This window comes from Hakea prostrata, chromosome 5 (assembly GCF_041222555.1).
Source record: "Hakea prostrata isolate BN-2017 chromosome 5, UWA_Hpros_2, whole genome shotgun sequence".
In the NCBI taxonomy this organism is placed as follows: domain Eukaryota; kingdom Viridiplantae; phylum Streptophyta; class Magnoliopsida; order Proteales; family Proteaceae; genus Hakea; species Hakea prostrata.
In genome coordinates, this window is record NC_142604.1 from 47351605 (window position 1) to 47377976 (window position 26372).

At 37.1% G+C, this 26372-nt stretch overlaps 1 protein-coding gene across 3 annotated transcripts; it reads right to left on the reverse strand.

Moving 5' to 3' along the window:
• Window positions 1-2842: 2842 nt before the first annotated feature.
• Window positions 2843-25495, reverse strand: LOC149016207 (mechanosensitive ion channel protein 2, chloroplastic-like). 3 transcript variants are annotated; one of them, XM_089157330.1, is made up of 15 exons: window positions 25349-25495; window positions 24910-24974; window positions 24212-24429; window positions 24046-24105; window positions 19239-19396; window positions 12073-12196; window positions 11781-11878; window positions 11555-11668; window positions 11050-11110; window positions 6759-6908; window positions 6556-6666; window positions 5854-6021; window positions 5620-5733; window positions 5067-5123; window positions 2843-4613 (listed from the first exon to the last, which is right to left on the reverse strand). In XM_089157330.1, exons 3-15 carry the CDS (start codon window positions 24287-24289, stop codon window positions 3738-3740), a joined length of 2169 nt encoding a protein of 722 aa, XP_089013456.1. In that variant the 5' UTR covers window positions 24290-24429; window positions 24910-24974; window positions 25349-25495; the 3' UTR covers window positions 2843-3737. The 3 variants fall into 3 exon arrangements, with proteins under 3 accessions (XP_089013456.1, XP_089013455.1, XP_089013457.1); XM_089157329.1 differs by having other exon boundaries at window positions 24879-24974; XM_089157331.1 differs by lacking the exon at window positions 24910-24974.
• Between the last annotated feature and the right edge of the window lie 877 nt (window positions 25496-26372).

Consider the following 26372-nt stretch of genomic DNA (forward strand, 5'->3'; position numbering starts at 1 on the left):
AATTTTTACATTGTCTTGATTTGTTGGGAATTGGTGATGTTACTTTTTAGTACATATGTTCTGTAAGTTTTGAGTTGTATATTACTTGTTTTAGATTGTGGTGTGTGTCTTGTGGTTATTTGTTTGTTTATCAGGTTTTGCATTTGTTGCAGTTTTAGGGGAGATGCTGCCCAAATTTTTATAACTCTTATTTTGTTTATCTCAGTTTTGGGATATATGCCTGGTGTGTGCATGTGTGCTCTTCATTGTTGTATGAGTGAGTTATGAGTTATGAGTTATGAGTTATGTTTAGGGTTTTCTCTACCTGGTGCAGTCTGTTGCATGGTATATCTGCATGGAGTCATTAGTGTTGCATGGTTAGTGTGTCTAGGTATTTTGCATATTTTATTTGCTTTGTACTATGTTTTTCTTTTGTCTTGTGTGTGCAGGTATACGTGGATGATGACGGTCGCATCCAATTCACTATATTTAGTTTTTTGGGGAATACAGATTAAGGGGGAGAATGTTGGGGTTAAGCTAGTAATTTTGTATATGTTTAGTGATGAACTGAACCGGTTTTGGTTCTTGTGGTTCAGGCCTTATTATATTAGGGGCTGGGGTTGGCTCGCACGATGAAGCAACTCATTTTTCTGATTTCTGGTTTTCTTCTCTGCTACGAGTTCTTGAAGCTTCTTGAGGTTTTCCATGGCGTTCATCTTCGGTCACCTGTATCTCTGGTTCTAGTTGGTTGTTGATGATGAAAAGAGAGGGCTTCTGATCGCAAGAGTGAGGCGAACACTCGATGGTCTTTTGAAGATCAGTGGTTGCATATACCAGGTGTTTCATAATCCTTGTTTTTCCTTCTAGATCTGTAATCTCCCATATCTATAGTGGATTGGATTCATACTCGAATCCCGGAGAGTAGGCTATGCCGAACTCCGTTATCATGTGCTTGTCTTCTCTGTTATTCCAATTTACCCTTGTATGTTCGGTCCGAAGCAATTAGGGCATGAGGTATTTTGATTTCACGATCACAAAAAGATATCAACTCTTTCCTATTGGAGAATCAAAACTTAGAGAGAGATTGATTTGGAATTAAAGAAACAGATAAGAATTTCATAGAAAACCAAAAAGATTGGAGTCGCACGTTCTCAAGAAACAAAGAAGAATTTCATAATAGAAAAGATATCAACTCTTTGCCATTGGAGAATCAAAACTTAGAGAGAGATTGATTTGGAGTTAAAGAAACAGAGAAGAATTTCATAATAAAAAACCAAAAAGATTGGCAGAGAAAGAGAGATCGATTTTTTCAATGTTTGCCCTCTCTCTCTCTCATTCAAGACTGCCGTTGTGGTTGCAGGGTCACACAGAGACACCTCGCAACCTCACGTCGGGGAGAGTAGCCTTTCTACTACTCTTCCAACACCACCGCAGACCAAAGAATAGAGCAAGGTTGTGACCGGTAGTGTAGCAGTAAATTGTCACTGTCGCCGGAGTTGAAGAGGAAAAAATGCAGAGATTGTGGAGACGTCGGACTGAAGATGGAGACGATGAAGGATATGAGAAAGAATTAGGGATTTAGAAATGTATATTTTTTCAGATGGATTTATGTTCATCCGATTGGAAGATCCACATGTCTAAAATCTAACGGCCAATTGGAGGTAATGGAAGGGTGTCAGTATAATAGCGGATCGAATAAACGCCCCCACTCTTTTGATTTCACCGTTGGATTTAATTGTAAAAAAATATGCAAATCTTACGGTAGAATAGATATGAGGGTATTTTGGTCATAAAAATTACAAGTTGTCCTTAATTGATCTTATTGAATACCTTAGGGGTGGTAGATGCAAAGTGTCTATTTTTTTGGACTAAAAATGACGAGGACCAAACCTCAGGGGGTTCAGATGAAAATTACCCAATATTTAAAAAGCACATAGACCCCAAAATTAGATTTTCATTAGATATATTTGTCTAATTTGTCATTGAAACCTTTCAAACATTGTTTATTATAAGGATATTTTTGAAAATAAATAGTGAGTTAGCTATTTTTAGTGATAAATTTAACAAATATATCCATTGAAAATCTAATTTTTGAGTTTCTGTGCTTTTTAAACATAAAGTGGGGTGTCAATGCTTTAAGGCTTCTATTTTGGAGTGCCAATGTAATTTACTCTAATATTTAATACACTTCCCATATTCTCCTAAAAGATCTATACCTAGAGAAGGACACATTGAACAGACCTTTGTTTTACCAACTGAAGAAATAAAAAAGAGAATAGACCCTTGCTTTATTACCAAAAAACAGTAGACCTTTTTCAAAAAAAAAAAAAAGGGAAAGGGGGTAATTTTTTTTGGAACCGCTTCAACATAATTATGTTATTTTTAATTCAAATAAAATGATATTTTGCATTTATCTTATTGATAGTATTTAAAAGGGTAAATATCACTTACCTCCCCTCTTAGTTGGACAAATAGCACTTACACCCCCTCTTAGTTGGATAATATCACTTACCTCCCCTCTTACCTAGCAAATATATCAAACACCTCCCGTCTGTTAACTTTCTCGGTTAAATGTAACTTTTACCGTTAAATATTTTTCTAAAACCCCAAACTACCCTTGGCTAAATTTTTTTTATTTATTTTAAAGCCTAAATTATCGTAATCACCCTAACAATTAAACTACCAAATTACCCTCAATTAAAATAATTATTAAAAGCCCAACATGCCCTTTATGTTTTTTTTTAAAAAAAAATTATCAAACAATTAAAAAAACATGTACTACTATCAAGTAAAATAAAAAATGCAATTAATAAAAAAGGGTATGCTGATAAAATTAAACACGTACTACTATTTTGGGTTTTCTTTAACTGTTTGATAAAAAAAAAATTTAAACAAAAAGGGTATATTGGGCTTTTATTAATTAAAGATAATTTGGGTTTTAATTATGGTGTTTTGATTTTTAATAATTATTTTAATTGAGGGTGATTTATTATTTTAATTATTAGGGTGATTACGGTAATTTAGGCTTTAAAATAAAAAATATTTTTAGTCAAGGGTAGTTTGGGGTTGTAGAAAAATATTTAACAGTAAAAGTTAAATTTAACCAAGAAAGTTAACAGAGGGGAGGTGTTTGATATATTTGCTATGTAAGAGGGGAGGTAAGTGATATTATCCAACTAAAAAGGGGTGTAAGTGCTATTTGTCCAACTTAGAGGGGAGGTAAGTAATATTTACCCAATTTAAAAATAATTAATTAAAAGCACAATTTCAATTTCATTTTCTTTAGTCAATTCTTCTTCTTTCAAAAACATTGTTGGAGCATAAAATTAGATCAGCAGGAAGCATCTGTCTAGATCTAACGATTCCAAAAATAAATTTGGATAGTGATCGGCTAATTGGATTATGAATTCAAAATTTGGAGTCGCAACATCCAACCTGTTTTCATATCCCAACTGCATCAGTTAATGAGGCAAGACTTGGCTGGGAAAAGTGAAACATAAACTAGAGGAACCAAGGTATACGTACATGTTTACCCCAAAAAAGAAGAGAAATATATACATAACAAGTTCTACTAACGCCACAATTGATACCACGAATTCTACAGGTTTTACCTCACTAACAATTTCAAGAATTCAACAACATATACAACCAAAAAAAATGCCAGCCTTCAAAAACACAGCTTCTAGCATTTTTCGTAAATTGGGAAGGAGAAAGAATTGGTAATCAAAGAAAGGAGTAGAATAAGCATTTGTTATTGGTCACCTTTCCGGATCTCTCTGATCACCAGCTCCTCCACCCAGAACTGAAGAAATCTGACTGTCCTTGCTATCCTTCCCACCATTAGAACCATTTCCATTTCGGTGACCTGCCAACTCTTTAGTCTCTGCAGAAGATAGAGATGGCGAAGGGGGGAGAGAGGGTCCCAGGTTTTCCTCAATTGGAAGGGTACGCTTTGAACCCTCCAAAGCAACACCAAGAACAATATTTTCTTCTAAAGCAGCACGGGATATTGGCGGGGGTGCAACTGATGACCTTTCAGTTTCTTGCTTCACTGATGAGTTGGTTGCAGCTGCACCTAAACCTGCCTTCTTAGATTGCTGCTTGTCTGAGTTGGTTCGGACTGAACTTTCTGATGCTGAAGCCGGAACTTTTTGGTCAGTTTTCGATGTTGCTGCACTATTAGGTTCAACCTTGGGCGTTGGCATCGATGAAGCCTTATCATCTGCGTTAGAATTAGACATAGATGAAACTGCAACCTTAGAATCTGCGTTGGAGTCGGAAGCTGTCACCCCAACCTTGGTATCTGCCTTGGACTCGGGAGTTGATGTTGCCTCAACCATAGCATCGTCCTTGATCTCAGATGTTGATGATGCAACCACCTTAGAATCACGTTCGTCATTCAAAGGCACCGAACGAGTTCTTTTATCATCACTGCCACCAACTCTTTTTGGAGGCTCTATCAATAGGAGTGGCCGGTTAGTAGCTGGTCCAGGGCGACGGCCGAAGATTGTATCCCCAAATGGCAGGTTCTCCGAATCAGCATCACTGTATACTTTTTGAATTGTACGTATAGGAGTGGCAAGCCGAGCACGGTGATGGCTGATGACTCTGAGGAGATCCAACAAAATGGCTTCCTGTACCATTCAATTATTCTAAGTCATTAGATTCTCTCCAACCCATGCAATAAACAAGCCAGATGCACTAGTGAAAACTTTGCAAAATAACGAATAGAGCATACTCATCATAAAGCTAACCAATTATAAGCTGTAAAGCTGAATCGACCAAGAAGGGATCTAGCAGTAGGAGTGATGGGGTAAAGCTAATCTGCAGAGTGCTGTTTAATCATTTCCTTTGCTTACCAATACACCTTGATTATTGGATTTCTTAATAACTTACATCATGCAGCAGTATAGATATATTTACATTATTGGTTCATACATTCAGAGAACAACAAAATTATTGAACGTCAGTCTACTTTCAATGCTCACACAATCGCACCAGTCCAATAACTGGCACTTCAAGGGAACAATCACTATATATCCTCAGTTACTTGAAAGTAGTTTCAATTATATATTAATTCCTCTTACCTTGACACAAAGGTACTCCTCAAAATGTGGAGTCTTCACAAAGCAGGAGATAAGAATCTGTAAAACAATACCAATACAGAGAAAAAGTATTAAAACTTGATTATTTTGTGCAGAATCAAAACTCATATTGGTATATTTTCTACATATTTCTAAGGGCTGTCTTTTTCTTGAGACATGGTTTTACGTATAGAGGTCATCAAGCGGAAGACAACAAAAACAGCCTAAATCTTCCAGCATATAATTGTGGCATACAACATAAGAAAACATGCAATCAGAAACACCCTAAATATTCCAGCATATTATTGTATGTTCTTCATGGGCCTAAATTTAGTGAAGTCATAATAGACCATAAACATGGACATCAACCTGCACATATAGTGCAGTCGACATATAATCGGCACATGATTCAAGAATACAAACAATATGTCACAAAAGTATCCATATAACCTCCCTGAGATTCTCTTTTGGCACACAAATACATTAACAAGCCCAAAACACAATGGCTTTTAAAATTCAAATTCACCAATATCAATTAAAAGGGGGAGATAATTACCAGAAGAGCCTGATTTTCTGGGTTAATATTCTCCAAAAACACTCTTCTATGCAACCTCTTGTGCTCCACTTGAGGATTTTTTGCAAGAACTTTGCGCATGTCTGCTACAATATTCTGCACAGATAATCTCAAGCAATTATTAATCAGAGGGAACGATGGCGCATGCAAATCCAGATTCATCCTCACAAGAATCTGTTCCCATTATTGCTAAGTACATCAAAACAGATGGCTCACATTAATCTTATTAACGTCCAAGTGACTGATGGCAAGGTGTGTTTTGATACGCCAATGGGATTTTTGGCTGAGATTCCTCACAACATTCATGGTGAACTTGTGGTTTGGAATGTGAACTGCTTCACGGTCCTCACCTCTTATAATTGTTGGCGACCACCAACCAACATGCTGAAAATTGATAAAACATGTAGATCAGGAACTACATTCAAAGTTTAAGTAAATAAAAAAGGAAAAGAACCTGAAAATCAAATTCTTGAAGTGTATTTTTTTTTCCTTCTGGTTGGCTTGTGTGTGTCAGTGTTTTGTTTTGTTTTTTTTTTTTTTTTTTTTTTTTTTTTTTTTTTTGGGGGGGGGGGGGGGCGTGTGGAATAGGAGCAGGCTGTTGATAAAATAATGTGCATTTTAAAGTCATCAAAAACAATGAAGGGGGAAGAGGCAGTGGGAAAAAGCAACACATGTTGGTACCTCGCTCTTTTCCCCTTGCATAGTATTACAATTTTAAGCCCACAAAGAAAGGGAAAAGGAGATGCACTCCACATAATAGAAATCCACATACACCAATGGAGCAACAGTGATCAAACTGCATTTTGTAGACTATTTCCCTTTCTTCCCTTTTTGCATTCTTTCCTTCTTTCCTCTTTTCCTAATTCCTATATTCCCATGTTCTGAGATGTAAATATTACTTAGTAGTCAAAGTACAACCTCAACAGTACCAGACACTTCATAGCCTTCAATCTTTGTTTGAATCCATTCATTCAGAACAAATGGCCGTGTTGCATGGATCATTGCACTTGACAGAAAGTTTGTGAATATCTGTATAGAAAGATCAATATTCATCATTAACAAATATAGATGAACAAAATGAAGGGTGCAAGAAATTTACAGAGGAAGTACCCGGACCATACCTCACGACCAGCAAGGGTTAGCAATACTGTTCCAAGACCCCCAGCAGTGAGCCACTTCTGAGTAGAGAAACCCAACAACTCCATGAACAATGAAACAGCAGCAACCCATACTGCAGTGTACAAAGCTTTACCAGCAAATTGGAAACCCATCTGCCAGAAACCAAGAAACCCTTAATTGTAGAGTGACACCCATACCTATAGTTTCCTCGAGAGAACTAAGTAAAAATTAAGTGAATGCAAGTATTATCTGAGTACAACCTCCAAAGCACCAACAATATAGCACCCATTTCAGACACTCAAACTAACAGGAGCAATAGAATTTCAGTTATCAGACGTACATGACCTTTAAAATCTTGGTTAAAAAAACCCTAAACCAAAATGAAACATAAGAAGCCAACTTTAGTAAGTGAGACAAATCACTTGCTAAAGAACTAGGATGTTTGATGTACCACCTAGGTGCACCAAGATGATAAACCTCACCGGTGCACCCCATATACTGTATTCACACCAACTCATCAAACCAGTAACTCATGTATTAATCTTGGATAGTAAACCCTTAACAAAGATTATCTAGACTAGCAGCAACCAACCCAAAAGAGCCATCTCTACGCGGATGAATATTCCTTTCATGTGAGAGTTTGGGAGATGATTTCCCAATCCACAATAGCACAAGTTGCCTATTTGTCAAATTCCATGGAGGATCAATCATGTAATCCATCTATTTCAACCCCCCATATTTTCAACCACCAAACTAATGGAGGCCCAATAAATAGTTGTGAACATTTTGATTTGCCACCTGTCCAATCTTCAAGTCAAATTCAATCATATTGACCAGTGAATAATCAAACCTGTTGGCTCAGTCTCATCAGTCATCAAAGCCTTGAACAATCTAGTGAATATTTTTGTAAGCGTCTGCCTCCAGTTGGTTCAGGATCAATAATAGAAACATGAACTTAATTAGTAGATTTACTAATGAATGAGAACTTTTACGTAAACAAGTGAGTCGATTGATGTTGTAACAACAACATTTTAATAACTATTGCTAAAAGCAAATTTGTATTTTATTTTTACTTGCTACCTTTTCTTAACAATGAGACATGAACATGTGGGCAGGGGGCAACAACCAAACAGCACATCTGCAACCCGATTGAACCATAATTATCTATGAATTTATAGTTAATTGTTATTTTAAATGAGATAATGGTAACCAAACTGAATTCACTATGATGCTTTCCTGTGATTGTACATTTGCAGAGAGAATTGATTATTGAAGAGAAAAGGACCATGAACAAAGGAAAAAATAAAAAATCTCTCTAATAACTTCCATCCCACACACCTATTTCTTAAGATCCCTCTCCGCCTATCAGCCATCTCTCGTATATTTTTTTTTATTAATTAACTCAATCTGATAAATCTCTTTTATAGCTTCCATCCCAAACACCTATTTCTTAAGATCCCTCTCCATCAGCCATCTCTCATATGCATTTTTATTAATTCATTTCAGATTCTCTCTCACATATCTCATTCTCACTCAATGTCACAATTTTTCTATTAATTATTTTATCTCTTGGCGATCTTTTTTTCTTTATTTATTTATCTTTCTAAATCCAACCCTCCACATTCACGCTTCAGTTGCGCATCCACTAACATCTCACACATCAAACTCTTCCCCTTTCTTTTTCCAATTCCTACCCTATCTCTTACTTTCCACTTTTTACTCAAGTTTTCTCACATGTTAGAACACATCTCTTACCTCTCTCTTTCTCTCACCTCCCACTAGTAGGTCTCTTGCTTTACATAAATCCGCTTAGTCACAGTTTATTTGTTTTCTTAATTTAATGGTAATAGAATCTGACAGTTGGGAATGAAAACGGAAAAAGCTCTTTTAAAAGGGACAGCCCTCTTGGTCGCTTGCTCAGGATTCTTTGCAGTATCTCACGGTGCTCTCTTGGTATCAAATCTCTTCATTCAGTCAGTCTCATGTTCATTTTTTCTTTTCATTGTTTTGGAGCTCATGAAACAACAAGGAGCAAACCAGCAAGTTCAAGAGATCATTATCTCCTCTTGGAATGAACCAGAAAAACCATGTCACCATTGCGGCCGCTACATGTTAGCTGCATATCATCTCCATGAAAGATTAAATCTTTGCTGTCCCCTATAACTTGGCACCATGAATAGCTAAGTCTCCACAGTCTTAGGTCTAGATGAACTATTGAATATTTTTATTCGGTTTTTGGTTGACCATATTAATTCTTTTGGGTCGATGTTGAGACCCCATCCCTCCATGGATGATTTTCATTTAATTAAGGGAAAGTTTCAGGGGCACCCCAAGATAATTGGCAAAGGCACAAAAACCTCAAAGCTATGCCAAATTGGCAATGGCCCCCCAAAACGTCTCTTAAATTTGCACAATAGTATACCCCCTCAGCAAATTCTGTTAAGTCATGGTTCAATAATTTCATGATTCATAAATTGCCCTTAATCTCTTGTGACTTTATATTGTTGCCCTTGGTAAAATATAATCCTAAGTTTCATCTTCTTTCTTCTTGCATGAGTTCCTCCTTCATCCATCATCATTTTATATTATACGATATAGAATAATACAACTAACGGTAGGGTATATTCACCATTTCCTTTAACAACTAATGGTTTAAGGTTGGTTTATTTATTATTAGCATAAGACAGAAATCATAACCCCAACACAGAGCTCTGCAACACCAACATGTGGCACTGAGGGCATCAAGCATAAGGGGACAACAGCACATTCCCATGCTTACTGTGGATTAAACACCTAACCTCGTAGCTTTAGTAGCAAGTCACAACTTACAACTGCTTATCCCAAAGTTCTGTAAAAGAAGGTATCATCTAGTAGGTAGCAGTCAAGCAACATCTTACTCCTGTCACTTTTATCTTACTCCCATCACTTCTCTTTAAGTGTTATCTCTTGGGTCAAAACTCACCTGAATTGATTTGGAGAAGTTATGACCATAGTAGAGAACTACAACTTCAGACTGAATTACTCTTTCGAGTTCAGGCACAAATTGTCGTTAGATTTTTACAATAAATATTGAAACATGCTGATCTAGTGCTCAGTAGTGTGATGCCTTCAAACCTCTAGGTGTGACCCACAGAGATATATTTATCCAGTTCCTCTGAAGCTTATCTAGTCATTTCCTCCCAATACTTACCTCTCATTGATAGCCATCCTTATAACACCGGAGGCCTCATCAATACCTTAAAATGGTTGACTATACACTTCTGATAAAACCTTCAAACGACTGATTATACACTCCCGTCAAGTCTCTTAAACATGATTTTCACACTAAAGCCCCCCCCCCCCCGGAGAAAAAAAAAAAAAAAACCACCATCACTAACATTTCCAGTATTTTCACTCCTCTTTCCTCTGCCCAGCATTAGTTCGGTATCAATATCCTAGTTCTCAGGCATCACCAGGATACAGTGTTTAATTTAACAGAACTGGGACGTCAGTCCCTACAAAACTAAAATTACAATTTCATACAGAACATGGACTTTCCGAGTGCTAGCAAAGCAATATGGCTCACATGCCTTGACTAAAACTCTTAAAATTATAATATTATTCATTCTTTTGTATATTAATTTTTTCCCCACAGAATTCATAAATGAATGGACAGACAAATGGTCTGCGAACTAATAGGACAGAAGGATCAACCCTCCGGTTCAGTTCAAAAACCCTTGCAGGACACCTGGATAAACATTGCAGTAATAACGCAAAGAACAGACTATAATACTGCATCATGAGGATCCACCTAAGGAGTTTGAAACTAAGTTATAGATGCTTTTCTGGTTCAATTCGAAAACAATAAAAGGAACAAGTGAAAACTGAAAACAAAGAAACAGACTTCAAATTTACCACAAATACTCTAAATAACTTTAGGTCTCCTCAGAAATTTTGAAAGAGACTATAAGTCTATTACTCTACAACTCTAATCTGTCAATGCTTCAGAGTTGTAGATCATATCATAACAAGTAGGGCAAATTGCATATAGACCCCCCTGTGTCTGCAATCAATTACATTTACTACACTTCGAAAAAAAATCAATTAAAAATGCCCCCTTACTGCTTCAGCAGATCTGTCCACTATATCTTTCAATTCTTAACAGTAGGGGGGCATCTGTAATTGATATTTTTTCAGGGGTAGTAGGTGTAATTGGTTGCAAACACAGGGTCTATATGTAATTTGCCCTAACAAGTAAGAAAGCAATTTAAGCATGGCAGCAGGTAAAACAATGTTAGAGCAACATAAACGTACAGTTCTTGTGTCATTAAATTCATTTGTCTCCAGAGTGAATTTTTGTACTTGCTGAATGAAGCTGCATAAAAGAGAAGCATTGCGTTCAATTATAATGGATACTACACTTTAACATACAGAATTGCACAGATAATCAACTAGTCAACCTCAACCAAAGATCCAAAGAAGTGTAGAAACTAGAAAGCCATTGAAATAATATAATGATGAAATTTGAATATTCACATTTTAATGAAGAAGTATCAATACAAAAACCAATCAAGCAGACAACCCAGAAGAAAAGAAAACATAGATGGACACAATACACATCAAATACAACAGAAGCTAGAAATGATTGCAATATGCACCACTAGTTTTTAGATGCAAGAAATTCCAAAAATCATTGGAAATTTTGTGATGATTGACTGCTCCAGGTTGATCAATGGTTGAAAATAGATCAAAATTGAATTACAGCAATGACTATTCAACAATTTTCCATGAGAATAACTGTTACAGCTATGATACCAACCTTGACAGGCAATAGGCAAAGGCCAGCACAGTTGATAGTGATGTTACAAAATTCAAAAGACGTTGCTTAACAGCCTGGCTTGCTTCTGAAGGGAGAACTACAGGATCCAATGCTCTACAGGAAACACCAATATGAGTAGACAACAAGTAGAGCAACCACCATGAAGGTATTGGAAGAATAAGAGAATTCTTCAACTTTGCAAATCAAAATGAAATGTTGAAGACACCTGCAGATGAGCGTTGCTCCAGTCCACAACAGTAAAGGTTGAAGGTAAGAGGTCATAAAATAATGTGTCCTACTCTTACTCCAACTATTGTCACTCTTCTGCAGGAAACCAACCAAAAAGAGGGTGCATGAGATAGGGGAGACAGAAATAATTCACAAAGGGAATAGAAACCAAACTGCATGATCTTATAATTTTATAGTTCAACTCCCTCTTCCCTATAATTTTTTTACTGTGAACTGCCTTTTCCAACTAAAGTTTCTAAATCCATTAAGAGAATCAAAGACGCACATACCTGAAAAAAGAATTTCCTGCTTTGACGAATGAGTGGCCCAAGCCCCCATATGGTGAAAACAATGATACCAGCTGCTTGAACCAATTGAAGCACAAGAGGACTTTGATGTACAGCATTACATGACCTGCACGATACAATGAACATAATTTCAGCATTATCCAGATTAAATAGAAGGATGAATCAACCATACAAGATACAGGAAACAAAGCTAAATACTAGCTGCCAGCCATTCATAAAAATAAATTTCAAATCCCAATATGCAGTAATCACACCACAAATCCAGAAAGTAAACTACTTTACATCACTTAAGATACAAATTTTGATAAGAAAAATGCCATTGAAATAATCTGCTAGACAGAACAGGTAAAGCAGAACTTTCATACAATGACAATTTGTAGCTTCAGGGAAAGCAAATTTGTGAAATATTAGTGATGAAAATTCATGGAAGCTTGCAGTAGATTGAGAGAATTAAAATAACAGTTGTGATAACTGTTAGATAAGGGTTTAATAAGACCGAGTGTTTGACCATGGGAGTACTGGTGTTATTTGTTAGGAAGAACGGTGGAACGCTGAAGATGTGCATAGACTACTGATGAAGGACAAGTACCCTCTACCTCAAGTAGATGATCTCTTAAGACCAATTGCAAGAAGCACAGGTGTAGTCCAAGACAGACCTTCAATCTATTATCATCAGCTAAGAGTAAGACATGAGGATGTTCCCAAGAATAAGGAAGATAAGTTATGTGACTGTTTTTACAGATGACATCCTAGTATACTCCACGAATAAGGAAGATCATGAGGTTAAGGGATGAAAGACTACATGCCAATTATAGAAATGTGAATTTTGGCTTGACAGATTGGTTTTTCAAGGACATATGGTTTCTAAGGAAGAAAATTCTACAGATCCAAGTAAAGTGCAAGCAGTTTTTGACTAGACAAGACCAAAAAAGGCTCAAAAGTAAGGAATTTTCTGGGACTAGCAGAATAATACAGAAGATTCAATGAAGGGTTTTCAAGAATAGCAGTCTCATTAACTTGGTTGACAAGAACGAATGCTCATTCCTAGGGAATGAAGAATATGAAAGGGGCTTCCAAGATTGAAGCAAAGATTGGTCAGCACTCCAGTGTTGACAATACCAACTAGTTCCTGGAGGGTTAGGCAAGGTATTAATGCAACATGGCAAGGTGGTAGTATACGCTTCAACATAGTTAAAGCCTTATGAGGAATCTTTACCAACTCATGATTTAGAGATGGCGGTTGTGATCTTTGCATTGAAGATATGGAGGCACTACCTTTATGGTGAAAGATGTGAAATATACATAGATCATCAAAATTTGAAGTATATTTTCACACGAAAGGAGCTGAATTTAAGGCAAAGAAGATGACTAGAACTGCTTAAGGTGATATAAGTAGGCCAACCCCCCCCCCCCAAAAAAAAAAAAAAGAACAATAATTCGATCCAAGGGTAATTTAGTAATTTCTCTCAAAGATGTGACAATTAGGTATGGGTCCCATTGAGTCCAAGATGTTATCTGGACCTGAGACATTTTTTTTTTCTGATTATTATTTTGTAAGTTATTTAAGAGTCCTTATCTCAGTGAGATTCCCAATTAGGTTGGGATCCCACAATTTGAGTCCACTTTAATTTCCTTATTTTCATATCTACTCTTAGAATTTGGATTTAACTCCTCAAAAGTAAGTCATTGAGTTTACTTGTTTGAGTCAAAATCTTAGTCAAGAGTAGTAATTGAGTTACTTTTGGATAAGCCAATTAGAGTTCTAGTTGGTTTTCCAACTTAGTCCTAAACTATTTCTTTATTTGTGGCTATAATCAAAGCCTTCCAACTACCTAATCTTCAAGTTGAATCATGGTAAAAAATTCGAGGGAAACTCAAGTTTCGACCGGGTGAAAATGGGAAACTTAGGTGGAAACTTGGGAAATTTCGAGGAAACCGAGGACTTTTCCGTACAAGTTTCGACATCAAGTTTTGACAGGTTTTAGAGAGTATTTTGGGGTGGGATTCCGTATTTAAGCTAATTAGAGTATAAAGAATACATTGGTTGAATTTTGCTAAAAAAATCAATGTAGATATGTCATTCAATGTACATAATATCAATGTAGAGTTGTCCGAAAAGTACATTATAAACTTAACTACTTAAGCACATAACATTCAATATATGATTTCTAACTTCAAAATAGTTGACAATAAAAGGAAAATACAACTTAGTGCTAAGAGGAGTGCCAAACGTGGATTCATCCTGTGAGCTGAGTAATACTATAACTATAACATCCTCTCCTCCAACCAACGAATATAAACATCCCATGACATTTTATACCTATGGTTGTCAAGGTAATCGACAACTGTAACTTTATGAATCTGGTCATCAACATGCTTAAGATAACTAGCCTGAGGGAATACGCACTTTAGATAGGGAAGTCCTGATGGAGGGGGTATTTGTCGTGGTATTTGGGGAAACATGAAATAAACAAAAAAATTGAAAATTTGGGAAAGCTATAAAATTTATAGGAAAAAGTTCCAAGTTTCCACGAAATTTCCCAGGTTTCCACAAAATTTCCTAAGTTTTCCACGAAATTTGAGAATTTTTTTTCTCATGAATCAACAGGTCCAACTGGGTTGAACCATCGATCGAAACTGAGGACATTTTTTGGGTCCTCATAAGTTTCGTTTCGCATTTTTCAAAATGCGAAATTTTGGTCGAAATTTCACACATTTTGACCAAATTTTGTACCATGAGTTGAATTAACAAAATTCTGGTTTGGAGGGAAATAAGGTTGTGGTCTTCTTGGGAGGGCCATGGCAGATTTAGGGAGCTACTCTTCTTCAATTTCTACAAGAACTCTTGAAATTTCAGTAAGCGTTCTTCAATTCCAGCAGTGTTTCAACTGAAACAGCCACCTTGAACCATCTCCAACTAAGTGAACATCATCCCCAACCCCATCCCTAGCCTTTTCTCTTCTTCCCCCCATCCATCCCACCCTTTCTTTTTATTTTCTTGAATTTTCTTGAATTTTTGGGACTTTTCTTTGAGAGCCACATTTCAAGGCCAAATCTACACCAATCCATTCGTTTGACCGTCCCAAACTTCAGGAGCCTTATCTGCCTCTAGTGATCTTGGATCCCAATTTGACCCCATTATGATCGTCTGATTTCAAGATATAATCAATTTCTTGAATTTTCATACTTCCCAAGACCCTAAAAACAAGAACTTTAATATCTTTCAATTTAGCCATCCAAACTCCACTAAAGTTGGGGAATCATATCCCTATATTATTATCTACATTCCCTCCAAGTTTCAACCCATTTCAACACCTATAGACCCCACTTTCCCATGTCAAGGAATTTATCCCATATTTCCCATGGGATGGGTTTCATACCTTTAAGATCCATAAAACATATCTAACTACAAACATTAACCTGACCTTTTCCCTATGGTATTATCCCTTCATAACCATATCATAAAGGAACCCCAAGTCCCTTGAATTCCCAAAATCCTAGACACCCTAATTTTACCTAATTTTCACAAACTCAACCCAGAAACCTTAATCTCCCCATCTGGTTCAACCTTATATGATTTAGACCCAAAGTTTCTTGATCCAAACCATTTAATTAGAACCCTAGAATTCCCAACTCACACACATAATCCTCAACTACAATTGTTAGTCTTAGATTGTTGGTTCACAAAGAGAGAATCCTGGAGTAATCCTAATTTTGGGGTCAATTAAACAAGTGCCACAAAACTAGAATTTGGGATACATCAAAAGGATTATGATTGCACAATCAATTATCATTTAGGTAAGGAAAATGTGGTGGCTGATGCATTGAGTAAGAAGTCTCAGAAGTTTACAACAGCATTGTCGACAAGTAAACCCATGTAACTGAAGATGCTAGAAAACTGACCTTGAAAGTTATTGTCAAGAATGAGACAGAATAATTGGCTAGTTTAATGACAAAGCCATCCACAATTGACGAGATTAAAGAAAAAAAGGGTAATCCATCTCAGGAAAAGATGAAAAGAAGAATGCAAGATGGGAATGGGCAGATTACAATGTGGAAGCTGATAGGACTACAAGATATAAAACCGGGTGGTGTATGCCCAATGATGAGGACCCAAAAAAAAACACATTGATGAGTGAAGCACAAAATAGCCTGTACTTTATTCATCCTGATAGTACCGAAGTGTACCATGAATTAAAGGAAAACTTCTGGTGGAGTGAGATGATGAAAGACATAGCTGAGTATGTAGAAAGATGCTTGAAATGTCAATAAGCGAAAGTGGAACACCATAGACCATCTGGGCTGTCGCAGCCTCTAGAGTTGCAAAAATGGAAGCAGGAGCATGTCACTATAGATTTTGTCACGTCATTGCCAAGACTCCTGAAGGTTTGAAGCAGTATGGGTGATTCTTGATAGGTTAACCAAATCCGCTTACTTCCTTGATGTGAAGATGAACTACTCGATGGATAAATTGCCTAGATAGTACATTAAAGAGATCGTGAAGTTGCATGGAATAGTAACCAGGGTGTCAGATAAAGACCCCAGATTCACCTCTCGCTTTTGGCTAAGTTTCCAAAAGGCTTTAGGTGCTCAATTGAGTTTTGGCACAACTTTCCACCCACACACAGACAATCTGAAAGGACAACCCAGATTCTTGAGGAAATGTTTAGGGCATGCGTGATAGACTTTAAAGGAAAAAGGAACGAACACACGGCACTAGCAGAGTTTGCTTATAACAATAGTTATCAGTCTACTATACAAATGGCCCCTTATAAAGCATTGTATGGAAGAAAAGGTTGGTCTCCCATTTGATGGTATGAGATTTGTGAGAAACTACTTATGGGGCTTCAAATGTGCAACAAACTTGTGAGAAGGTGGCACTAAAGAAGATAAGGATGCTTGCAGCTCAGAGTCGCCAGAAAAGCTATGCTGATCTTAGAAGAAAGGATTTACAATTCACGGTTGGGGACAAAGTATTCTTAAAAGATGCTCGAGTGAAAGGTGTGATGAGGCTCAGAAAGAAAAGCAAGTTAAACCCAAGATATGTGGGGCCTTTCGAAATACTTGAAAGGATAGAACAAGTTTCCTATAGATTGGCCTTACCACCAGAACTATGCCTTGTGCACAATGTATTCCACGTAGCAATGCTCAAAAAGTATGTTTGTGACCCATCACATGTCATAAATTGTGAACCATTGCAAGTGAATGAAGACCTTACCTTTGAAGTGGAACTAGCGGAAGTGCAAGATCAAAGACAAAACGTTCTGTTATTCCCAGATTGACACTGAGAGGGGGGTGAATCAGTGTCTTCAAAAATTCACCACAATGTGGCTGGGTCTACCAGACAGTGTACCACCACTCTGCAATCAAGGCACTCCAATATGTGCAACAAAGAAAAATAAACAAAAACGCAATGCACCAGAGTTTACGTGGTTCGGCCAAATTGCCTACATCCACGGAATAATACCCTACCTAGGGTTTCGTATATTACTCAATACACTTTTAGATATTTTGACTGCTACAACAGTCCAGGAACACCAATCCCTGTTATAGTCTAAAATGCAATTCAGACAAGGGCACCAACCCCAACCCCCTAGACAAGTTCCAACTTGCTAGGTCACATTATTTTGACTGCTACAACAGTCCAGGAACACCAATCCCTGTTATAGTCTAAAATGCAATTCAGACAAAGGCACCAACCCCAACCCCCTAGACAAGCTCCAACTTGCTAGGTCACAATGTAAACCAATAATTCAAGTTCCCCAAATTACATTCATGAGATAGATTCTTCATCACTAAACATAACCTCGAAAATAATAAACAATCACTTGTGAATACGGGTTACCTCAACTTGTGTAAGATGCATGGTAACAATACTTGTTTCTCTTTTTCTCCAACTCTTTTTTTTTCTCTTTTCAATCTTTTTCAGTTTTCTCTCTTTAAAAAAGCCATACAACCATGTTCCCTTCTTTTCCTTTCTTTCTCTGCTTCTCTCTTTCTTCTCTTTCACTTTCTTTTCTTGTTCCGACAAAACAAAAGACTTCTTATTCCCATGCTTCGAGATCTCCATGGCCAACCAACGTCTTCCGGGTTTGAACCTCCACGCTATTCCCAAGCTCCTCAAAACGTCCTTATATTCTGCTGGAGTTTGCTCTCCTTTTATAGATTAATTTAACTCAGAGTTTGAATCAAACTCAGAGTTTCTATCTGACTTAAACAAGGAGTGTTTTAACGTACAAATCGGACTAATTTCGAGATCTCCAATGAACAATCCCACCGTTGGATTTGAAGATCAAGAAGTCTTGAAGCTCTCCTCCAAAAATCGGCTCAATCGGACATTGGATGACCATCCGATGAAGAGGTTGATCAAAACTGGACAGAGACCCTCAAAAACGGGATTCTTGAGTTTTCTTTATTTGAATTGGATTCTTTCTCTCGGAACCTTTTTGTGTGTTGCTGTACCATATCAAAACCCACTTAAGTTGCCAACAATGACAACACCTTCATTTTAGGCCAATGGAACAACACGTTCTATGAGCATTATCATTCTCGAAGATCCCCTAGAAGTATCCTAGAAATGAAGAAGCCTCTTGGGAATGCAACTAAAGTAATCCCCATCTTTTTTATGGTCAAAGGTATAATAATTTTGAGGACAAAACTTTTTTAAGGAGGTGAGGAGGTAATACCCCATTAAGCTTATTATTTTATTAATTAAGGTTGCAAATAGGACCTATAAGCTATGAATCAAACTTAGAACGATTTGACCCAGGTCTAAATTAATTGTGAATCAGTAATTTGCATGAACAAAGGTGGAATTGGACCAAAGGTCCATTTGGTTTAAAAGCTGGAACAAAGTGGACCTTCATTAAATGGGTTTAGTTGGGTCAATGAAGGTTCAAGGTATTGGTTTGGTTCAAGGCTAATCCACATGAAAGTGGACTGTTTGATAGGATTTGGTTTGACAAATTTGAAATTGTGACAAGGAAGAAACCTAAAGGCATTCTTCCCTGTTGTAATGAATGCCTCTAGAAATTTCCATCACACTGGAGCTGTATAACCATATATCCAAAATAAAGGGGTTGACATTCATTGACGCGTCAGTATGGTCATTTATGTCACATGTGCATATTCTAGAAAGGAAGAAATACCTTGTCAATGTCAGGGCTGCACTTTTCAGAATGGGATTCTCACTTGCTTGACCAGGTAGCAGAAAAGATCGGCACATGAAAACATTATATCTGGAATGTATAGAACATATTCGCCTGTTTAAACTATCTGAGAGAAACAAATTCCAAGCATCCTGTCGCTGAAAAATGTAGCAAAAGAAAAAATATATTTATTAAAAATTTGCTAATCGGGAAAGATAAGAAATGTATAGGTACTCAGAGCAACTCAGCCAAAAAAAGAGAACTGAATAAGTAAACTGTTATTTATATTACACAAGGCAATCTGAAAAAAAGGAACCGCAGCAGTTTTCTGGTCATGAGAGTTTTCAGGACAACAAATGCCTTCCACACCAAAACTGAGGTACAACATGAACGCTTCTCCCGACTAAATGGAGTTGGCTACATGGATCATTGCCTTCCAATCAGCTCTATTTACTAAAAAAAGATGAGGAGAATATTATGGTGCCAAAAAAAAACCAATAAAATGAAGAATGGGTAAGTGAAGCCAGAGCATGAGACTCCAGCCGCTGTAGAGTCTGGGGAAAATCACAATGTATGCAACTACCCTGCTTTCACAGAGAAACTGTTTCCCTACTCAAACCCATGACCTCTTGGTCACAGAAGAGCAACTGTACCACTGCAGCAGGGCCTGCCTCGAATAAAAAAATAAAAAAGGATAACTCCAAGGCAGGGAAAAGGTCAGTACAAAATAATGATCCAGTTGAAATCTGTTAAGACCCCAATAGATTTGCTACAGCAATTTCAACGCACTCACAGCATATAGCTCACAATCAGATACGAATAAGGGAACAGAGGAGCATAGAAAAACTAGAACAGCAGAGCTAGGTAGACAAACATGCATTTACTTCATTAATATTCCGCTGAAAAGACATCGAGTATAGAACTAACAGTGATGCTTAGCATCCTCCATTAATATCAAACACAAAACCACAGCAAGAAACAACTACAACCCTAAAAACTCACCTGAGAGCTAGGCTCTCCCCAGCAAGAGCTTCTTGCTTCACTTACAGACTCCATGCATAACCCTTACCCTTTTCCCTTCCCCCTTACATAACCAAAACCTTCCTAACTAGCTATTATTCCCTCTCCAATCCTCTCTTGCCAGCTGAACCACATTCTCTGTCCTGCTGTCACATTCCCAGGGTGTGGCTGCTCACTGATCTCCCTTTGACACATGTCTCCTCTAGCCAAGCTTGTCTCTTAAGTGTTCCCTACAGCAGCTGGTGGTGACCCGGTGCTTCCCCTCCTATTCTTACATCCATACACCCTTAGGTGCTTATCAAAATCCTTTGTAAACCAATTCCAGTTAACTGACAAACTACTTGGACTCCAACCACCAGAAATAGGGACAGATGTACTGTTATTTTCCAGAAGCTTTGACATGTCAATGGGTTCACTAACATGTCTGACTGTAAAAAGACTTATGTGCATGAGTGAAGCATTAATCAACAAAAAAAATCATCATCATCTCGAAGCCTTGTCCCAACTAAATGGGGTTGGCTACATGGATTCTTGCCTTCCAGTCAGCCCTATTTGAGACCATGACAGACACAAAGCCTACGCTATGCATATGCATATCCTTTATCACCACTTCTCTTAAGGTTATCTTAGGTCTGCCCTAACTCTTTTAATTCCTCCAATCTAGATTATATCACTTCTCCGTACAAGAGCATTTACAAGTCTCTATTGAATGTGGTCGTGCCACCTCAAACGACTTTCTCGTAGCTTGTCACTTATCGAAACTATTCCTAAACCAATTCTAATATGATTATTCCTTATCTTATCCTTGCTAGTTTTGCCAATCATTTATCTTAACATCCTCATTTCTGCTACACCGACTTTATCCATATGATTCTTTTAATAGCCCAACACTCTACACCATACATCATAGCTGGTCGAACAACGGTCCTATAGAATTTTCCTTTGAGCTTTAAAGGAATATATCGATCACACAGGACCCCAAACGCACCTCTCCTTTCATCCACCCTATTTTGATTCTTTGAGAAACAGCATCCTCTATATCACCTTTTTATTTATGATCGAATCAAATTACCTAAAACAATCGCTCTGAGGAATCTCCTTATCATCAAGTTTCACCATCTCATTGTCCACCCCATCATGACCAAAGTTACAAACTAGATATTTTATACTCGTTCTACTTGGTTTAAAGACTTTTGATTCCAAATTTGTTCTCTATGATTCCAACTTGGCAATCTCTACTTAAGTCTCATCTATCAACACAATATCATAAACAAAAAGCATACACCAAGGAACCTCATCTTGAATGTCTTTGGTTAGTTCATTCATTATAAGTGCAAATAAATATGGGCTTAAGGTTGACCCTTAATATAGCCCAACTGTAATTGGGAATTCATTACTTTGTTCCCCCACTATTCTTACACTTGTCACTAAACCATCATATATATCCCTATGTCCACATATCTACTAACAACACTTCTTTTCTCTAGTACTTGCCAATTTTACGCTATAAGAACTTTATCAAAAGCTTTTTCTAAGCCAATAAATAACACAAGGTCTTTCCTACACTCTCTACACCTTTCCATAAGTCTCATATTAAGGTAAATCACTTTTATTGTGGATCTTCCCAACATAAAGCTGAATTGGTTCTCTGTAATTGTGGTTGATTGTCTCAAACGGGTTTTAATTACTCTCTCCAGTAATTTCATAATATGGCTCATCAGTTTGATATAAGCCCTTCCCTAAAGAGTGAGCACAGTGGTACAGAAGCTTCACCAAGGGCCCAAATCCACGAATAGTCAAAAGTTCAAGACTTGGAAGCATCATTAAGAAGTCATGCTTCATAAAATATAAGCCTCAAAATCTGATAAATTCTCCAATGTGCAAATGGAACAAACCCCTTGATAGGAGGGACAGTTGTCAAGGAACTTTTCCATCCCCTAGGCAGCAGCTTGCTGTATCGCAATCACAAAAGACATCCGCCTTGGTGATCTAGGTTTTGCCTAGGGCTCTTTGGGCCACCTACATACATGGGTGGAACCATGGGGATTTTTTTATTATTTATTTTATTACATGAATGATGGATGAATGTTATTCTTATCACTACTATGTATTTGTGTGAATGATACCGTGCAAGTGAGAATACGCATGAAAGAAGACCATAAAAGATCATACCCTTCCTAATTTCTACGTGGATGACAGTTATATTGGAAGTAATAATCATAAAATAGGCAAACTAAAGGCTTATTTAGGAAGTGAGTTCAAAGCAAAAGATTTAGGGAAACTTCAATATTTTCTAAAAGCAGGAGTCATTCTTTTTGCCTAAAATATCTCACTTTCTCACAGAAGTATACACGTTTTAATTGTATAAAACCAGCATGTTAGGGTGTAAGCCTATTGATACACCCTTAGAGCCTAATACTTTAAGGACCTTTCTAATACTCTAATCACCTTTCTTTTCTTCTTCTTTTTTCTTTCTTTTTTTTCCCCTTTTCTTACTTGATTCTATGAATAGTGACCTTTTTTATCCCTCCTCTTCTCCGTGTTGCTGGTTCTGCCTTATTTACAGACTTAACAGTCTTGTTCGACTACCCGGTTAGACAGACCTTTACTTCTCTCTTTCTGCTTTTCTTTCCTACTAGCCTAGCCATATAGACTACTGGCTACTATGGCCTCCTTACATCAGTGACCTTCTAAATCAACTGATCTAATTGTCGTACTAAGACCTTCTACATTTAAATAAGAGCATCCATCAAGGACTAGTGAGAAATCAAATTTATTTTCTCACATGAGGCCTGGTATAGCATTTCTTGTAAGTGTGGTGAATCAATACAGGCATGATCCTTATTCTACCCATCTTGGGGGCTACATATATGATCTTGAGATACTAGAAGTCCTTTGCCAGGAAACGAATACTCTTCTCTCATCCAAACCATTTACAGGTTGAGGCACTCACTGATGCTGACTGAGAAAAAATCCAGATGACAGGAAATCTACGTTTGCACATTTGTAGGAGGCAATCTAATATCCTTGGCATACCAAGAACATAGTATAGTTCCTGGTCTTGGCTGGAAACTAAATTTAGAGCAGACCATCATATAAGTGAACTTCTATGGCTCAAGGGACTCCTTCAAGACTCATATATGGATTTTGAACTGCCTATGCAAATTGTAGAAGCAAATCAACGATAAGATTCATTATAATCCAGCTCAGCATGGTCAAACTAAGCATGCTGCAATTGACTGCCACTTCATCAAGGAGAAGTTAGAGCAAGGAGTCACTTAGTGTCCCTATTATTCGATCCAGTGATCAATTAGCAGATACTTCATGAAGGGAATTAGCAGATCTTAATTCTATTGCAGCAAGTTAAGCACACTAGACATCCGTGCACAAACTTGAAGGGGAATGATGTAATATGGGTTCAAGGTATTTTTGTCATTAATGAAATTTCTGTCGTACCTATTCTAGAATATTCCTCAAATTATTATAAACAAAGAAAGGCTGTGAATGAATGGAAACCAGCCATTATTCCAAATCTCCGCAAGGCAGAGTATTTCAGCTATGCAAATCCAAAGCACTCCATGATTCAAGCATGAAATGTTATCTTCAACTTACCACAGTTCACAGAAATCACTTTTCTTAGTTCAGAAAACCAAAAAGAAAACAAGGAAACTTGATCAAAGAAATAGAAGCAGATATAATATAAAACAAAACAGAACCTATGCAGCCAAAGTGGGTAAGAAAGATAATGAAACATATCAAAAGATTTGCAGCTCGGGGGGAATCATACCAAATAATGTGATGAAAGAGACACACTCGATAAATGTAAGCGGCCCCTTCCTGCCAGACGCTGGGAATGAAATCAGAAATGTAATCAGCAAAACATAAACATGAAAGAATGAACTGATACACAGGTAACACAATACAATAATATTCAACAGATGGAAACCATGTACCTTGAGTTGGTTACCACGTACAGTGTTCTTGCTTAATCCAAATTCATGGGAAAATTGCAAAGAACCACAAAAGGCCATCAAATTTGATATATTAGAAGATACCACCAGCAGCTAAACCTCTTAATGCTCTCCAAGGTCCAAATTAACTTTTAAAATACGTAGTGAATGACAAGTTAAAATGTGCCACAAGTTTAGCCTACTAGAACAGCCTCCACTATCTGAAACATACATTAAGAAAAATGGAAATATCAAACTCTGAGCAAAAGATGATCAATTTAACCAAAACATGACAATACAAATGTCTTAAGCTTTCTTAAATGCATTATTCCAATTTCCCCCCTTTTTTGTGAAAAGACGTTGAGTTTTTCTTTTGTCGACAAAATACATAAGAGACGGGGAAGAGAAAAGAAGGAAAGAAGTTGGGAATGGGCGCGCAGAAACCAAAGAGAAAAAACAAAAAAAACACACACAACACATCTAATAGCACAAACTCCAAGTATCACCTGATGGCAACTCACTTCATCAAGGAATACTTTCCATTTCCCTACATTTTAACCAAAATCTTTGATCTATTGGCCTCTTTCTAGGAACCAAAAAGATCAAGAGTTCATTAAAGAAAAATCCCAGTGACGTATTAAATGATGTAGACTATGTAAAATGCCCTCACCATCAATCAGAAGCTCAATAATCACATTTACCATGTACACTTCAAGATGAATCTAAGTGGTTACATGAACACCAATGACCGCCAGAGATGTTCAGCCTACGAAAGGGAAGAAAAATTAAATTAAAGATGTCAACTTCTAAAAGCTAAGTTGTTGATACATAAAATGTTGAGATATGAAAAATGATATCTCGTATTTGAACATAAAAGACTGAATTTTTCAGTTTTCCATGATAAAGTAATTCTTCTGAACAAGAAGGAGAAAGAACTCATCTTTCAGGTTAAACAAACTCACAAAGTATCAAGTGGAGGAAAATTACACGGAAGAACGAAAAATCAATTCACCGATCGAACAAACGCACGCTACATGAATGCCATAAATTTACAGAAACCAAACTGAAAATCTCTAAGTGAAAAATTAGCTAGAACAGCAAACATTAACAAACAAATTAAGGTGGTTTAGCTATCTCTACCAATGATTTGAAGACGAGAACAAGGAAGAATCCGAAATTTGTTCCGAATTTTTCTTAGGAACGCGACGACGACGAGCGGAGAAAACAGGTAAATGGGAATGAGATGAAAGAAAACAGGCAGAAAGAGAAAAAGGGGCGAATCGAATGTATATGTAACAGCGAAACTAATAAAATATGAAGCGTAATCCAAATCAGTTGGAGCTGTCGCGATGTTTCGGTGGTGATGTGGGCCCGGATATGGAAGAGGCGAAAAGTGGAAGAACGAGCGCCCCTTGATTTCACAGTTTTCACTTTGAAGAGTTTGGAAGAAGTTGTGGCACGGAAGAATTCGTGGTTCATGTGACGCCAAACAAAAAATTATTGCTGGAATGGGTATTTAAATCGTGCGAATTCAATCTGTATCGGTTTAGGTCGATATGTCCGATACTATTAGATCGTACCTGTTTGTATCCATCGGTATCTGTTAGCCTTGGGATTAATAATATCGATTGATTCGTTCAGATTGGTTCAGTTTCGGTTACGATTTTCTGATTTATCGTCACTTTTCTTGAAAATGACCTTGGTATCGGTCCTTCTAACTAACGTGCACGTTACGGCACTGACTTTTCTATTTCTGGGTAAGCATGGGTAGGGTGTTACGTCTGTACGGAATGAATACTTGGTATCAAATCGGATATGCGATCGAATAAATTCATTGTATAAATGTATAATACAACTACCACACCATAATTATTATTTTTCTGTCAAAATAATACTTATACTAAACTCCCCAAGCACAATGTGGAGGTATTAAAACCTGCCTGTACAATAAAAAAAAGAGGTCAAGATTGCCACCAAAATTATTTGGTACAAACGATTTTGATATTCGAAAAAAGATCAGTGCTTTGGTTCTCGTAAATGATACACAGTATAAATTGATTCTTAGCTAAGCCTTGTAAATTGTAAACTCAAGTTCTATAACATCGAAGCCTAAAAAGAGTTATAATGGGCATTAGACACTATTGTGTTATTCAAACTTCTCATT

Coding starts and splice junctions, on each gene's coding strand:
- LOC149016207 (XM_089157331.1), bottom strand. CDS start 24,289: ATGGCCTTTTGTGGTTCTTTGCAATTTTCCCATGAATTTGGATTAAGC. Junction 6,022..6,555: donor AAGTGTCTGGTACTGTTGAG/GTTGTACTTTGA, acceptor ATCAATTTTCAG/CATGTTGGTTGGTGGTCGCC. Junction 5,124..5,619: donor CAGAAAATCAGGCTCTTCTG/GTAATTATCTCC, acceptor ATTGTTTTACAG/ATTCTTATCTCCTGCTTTGT.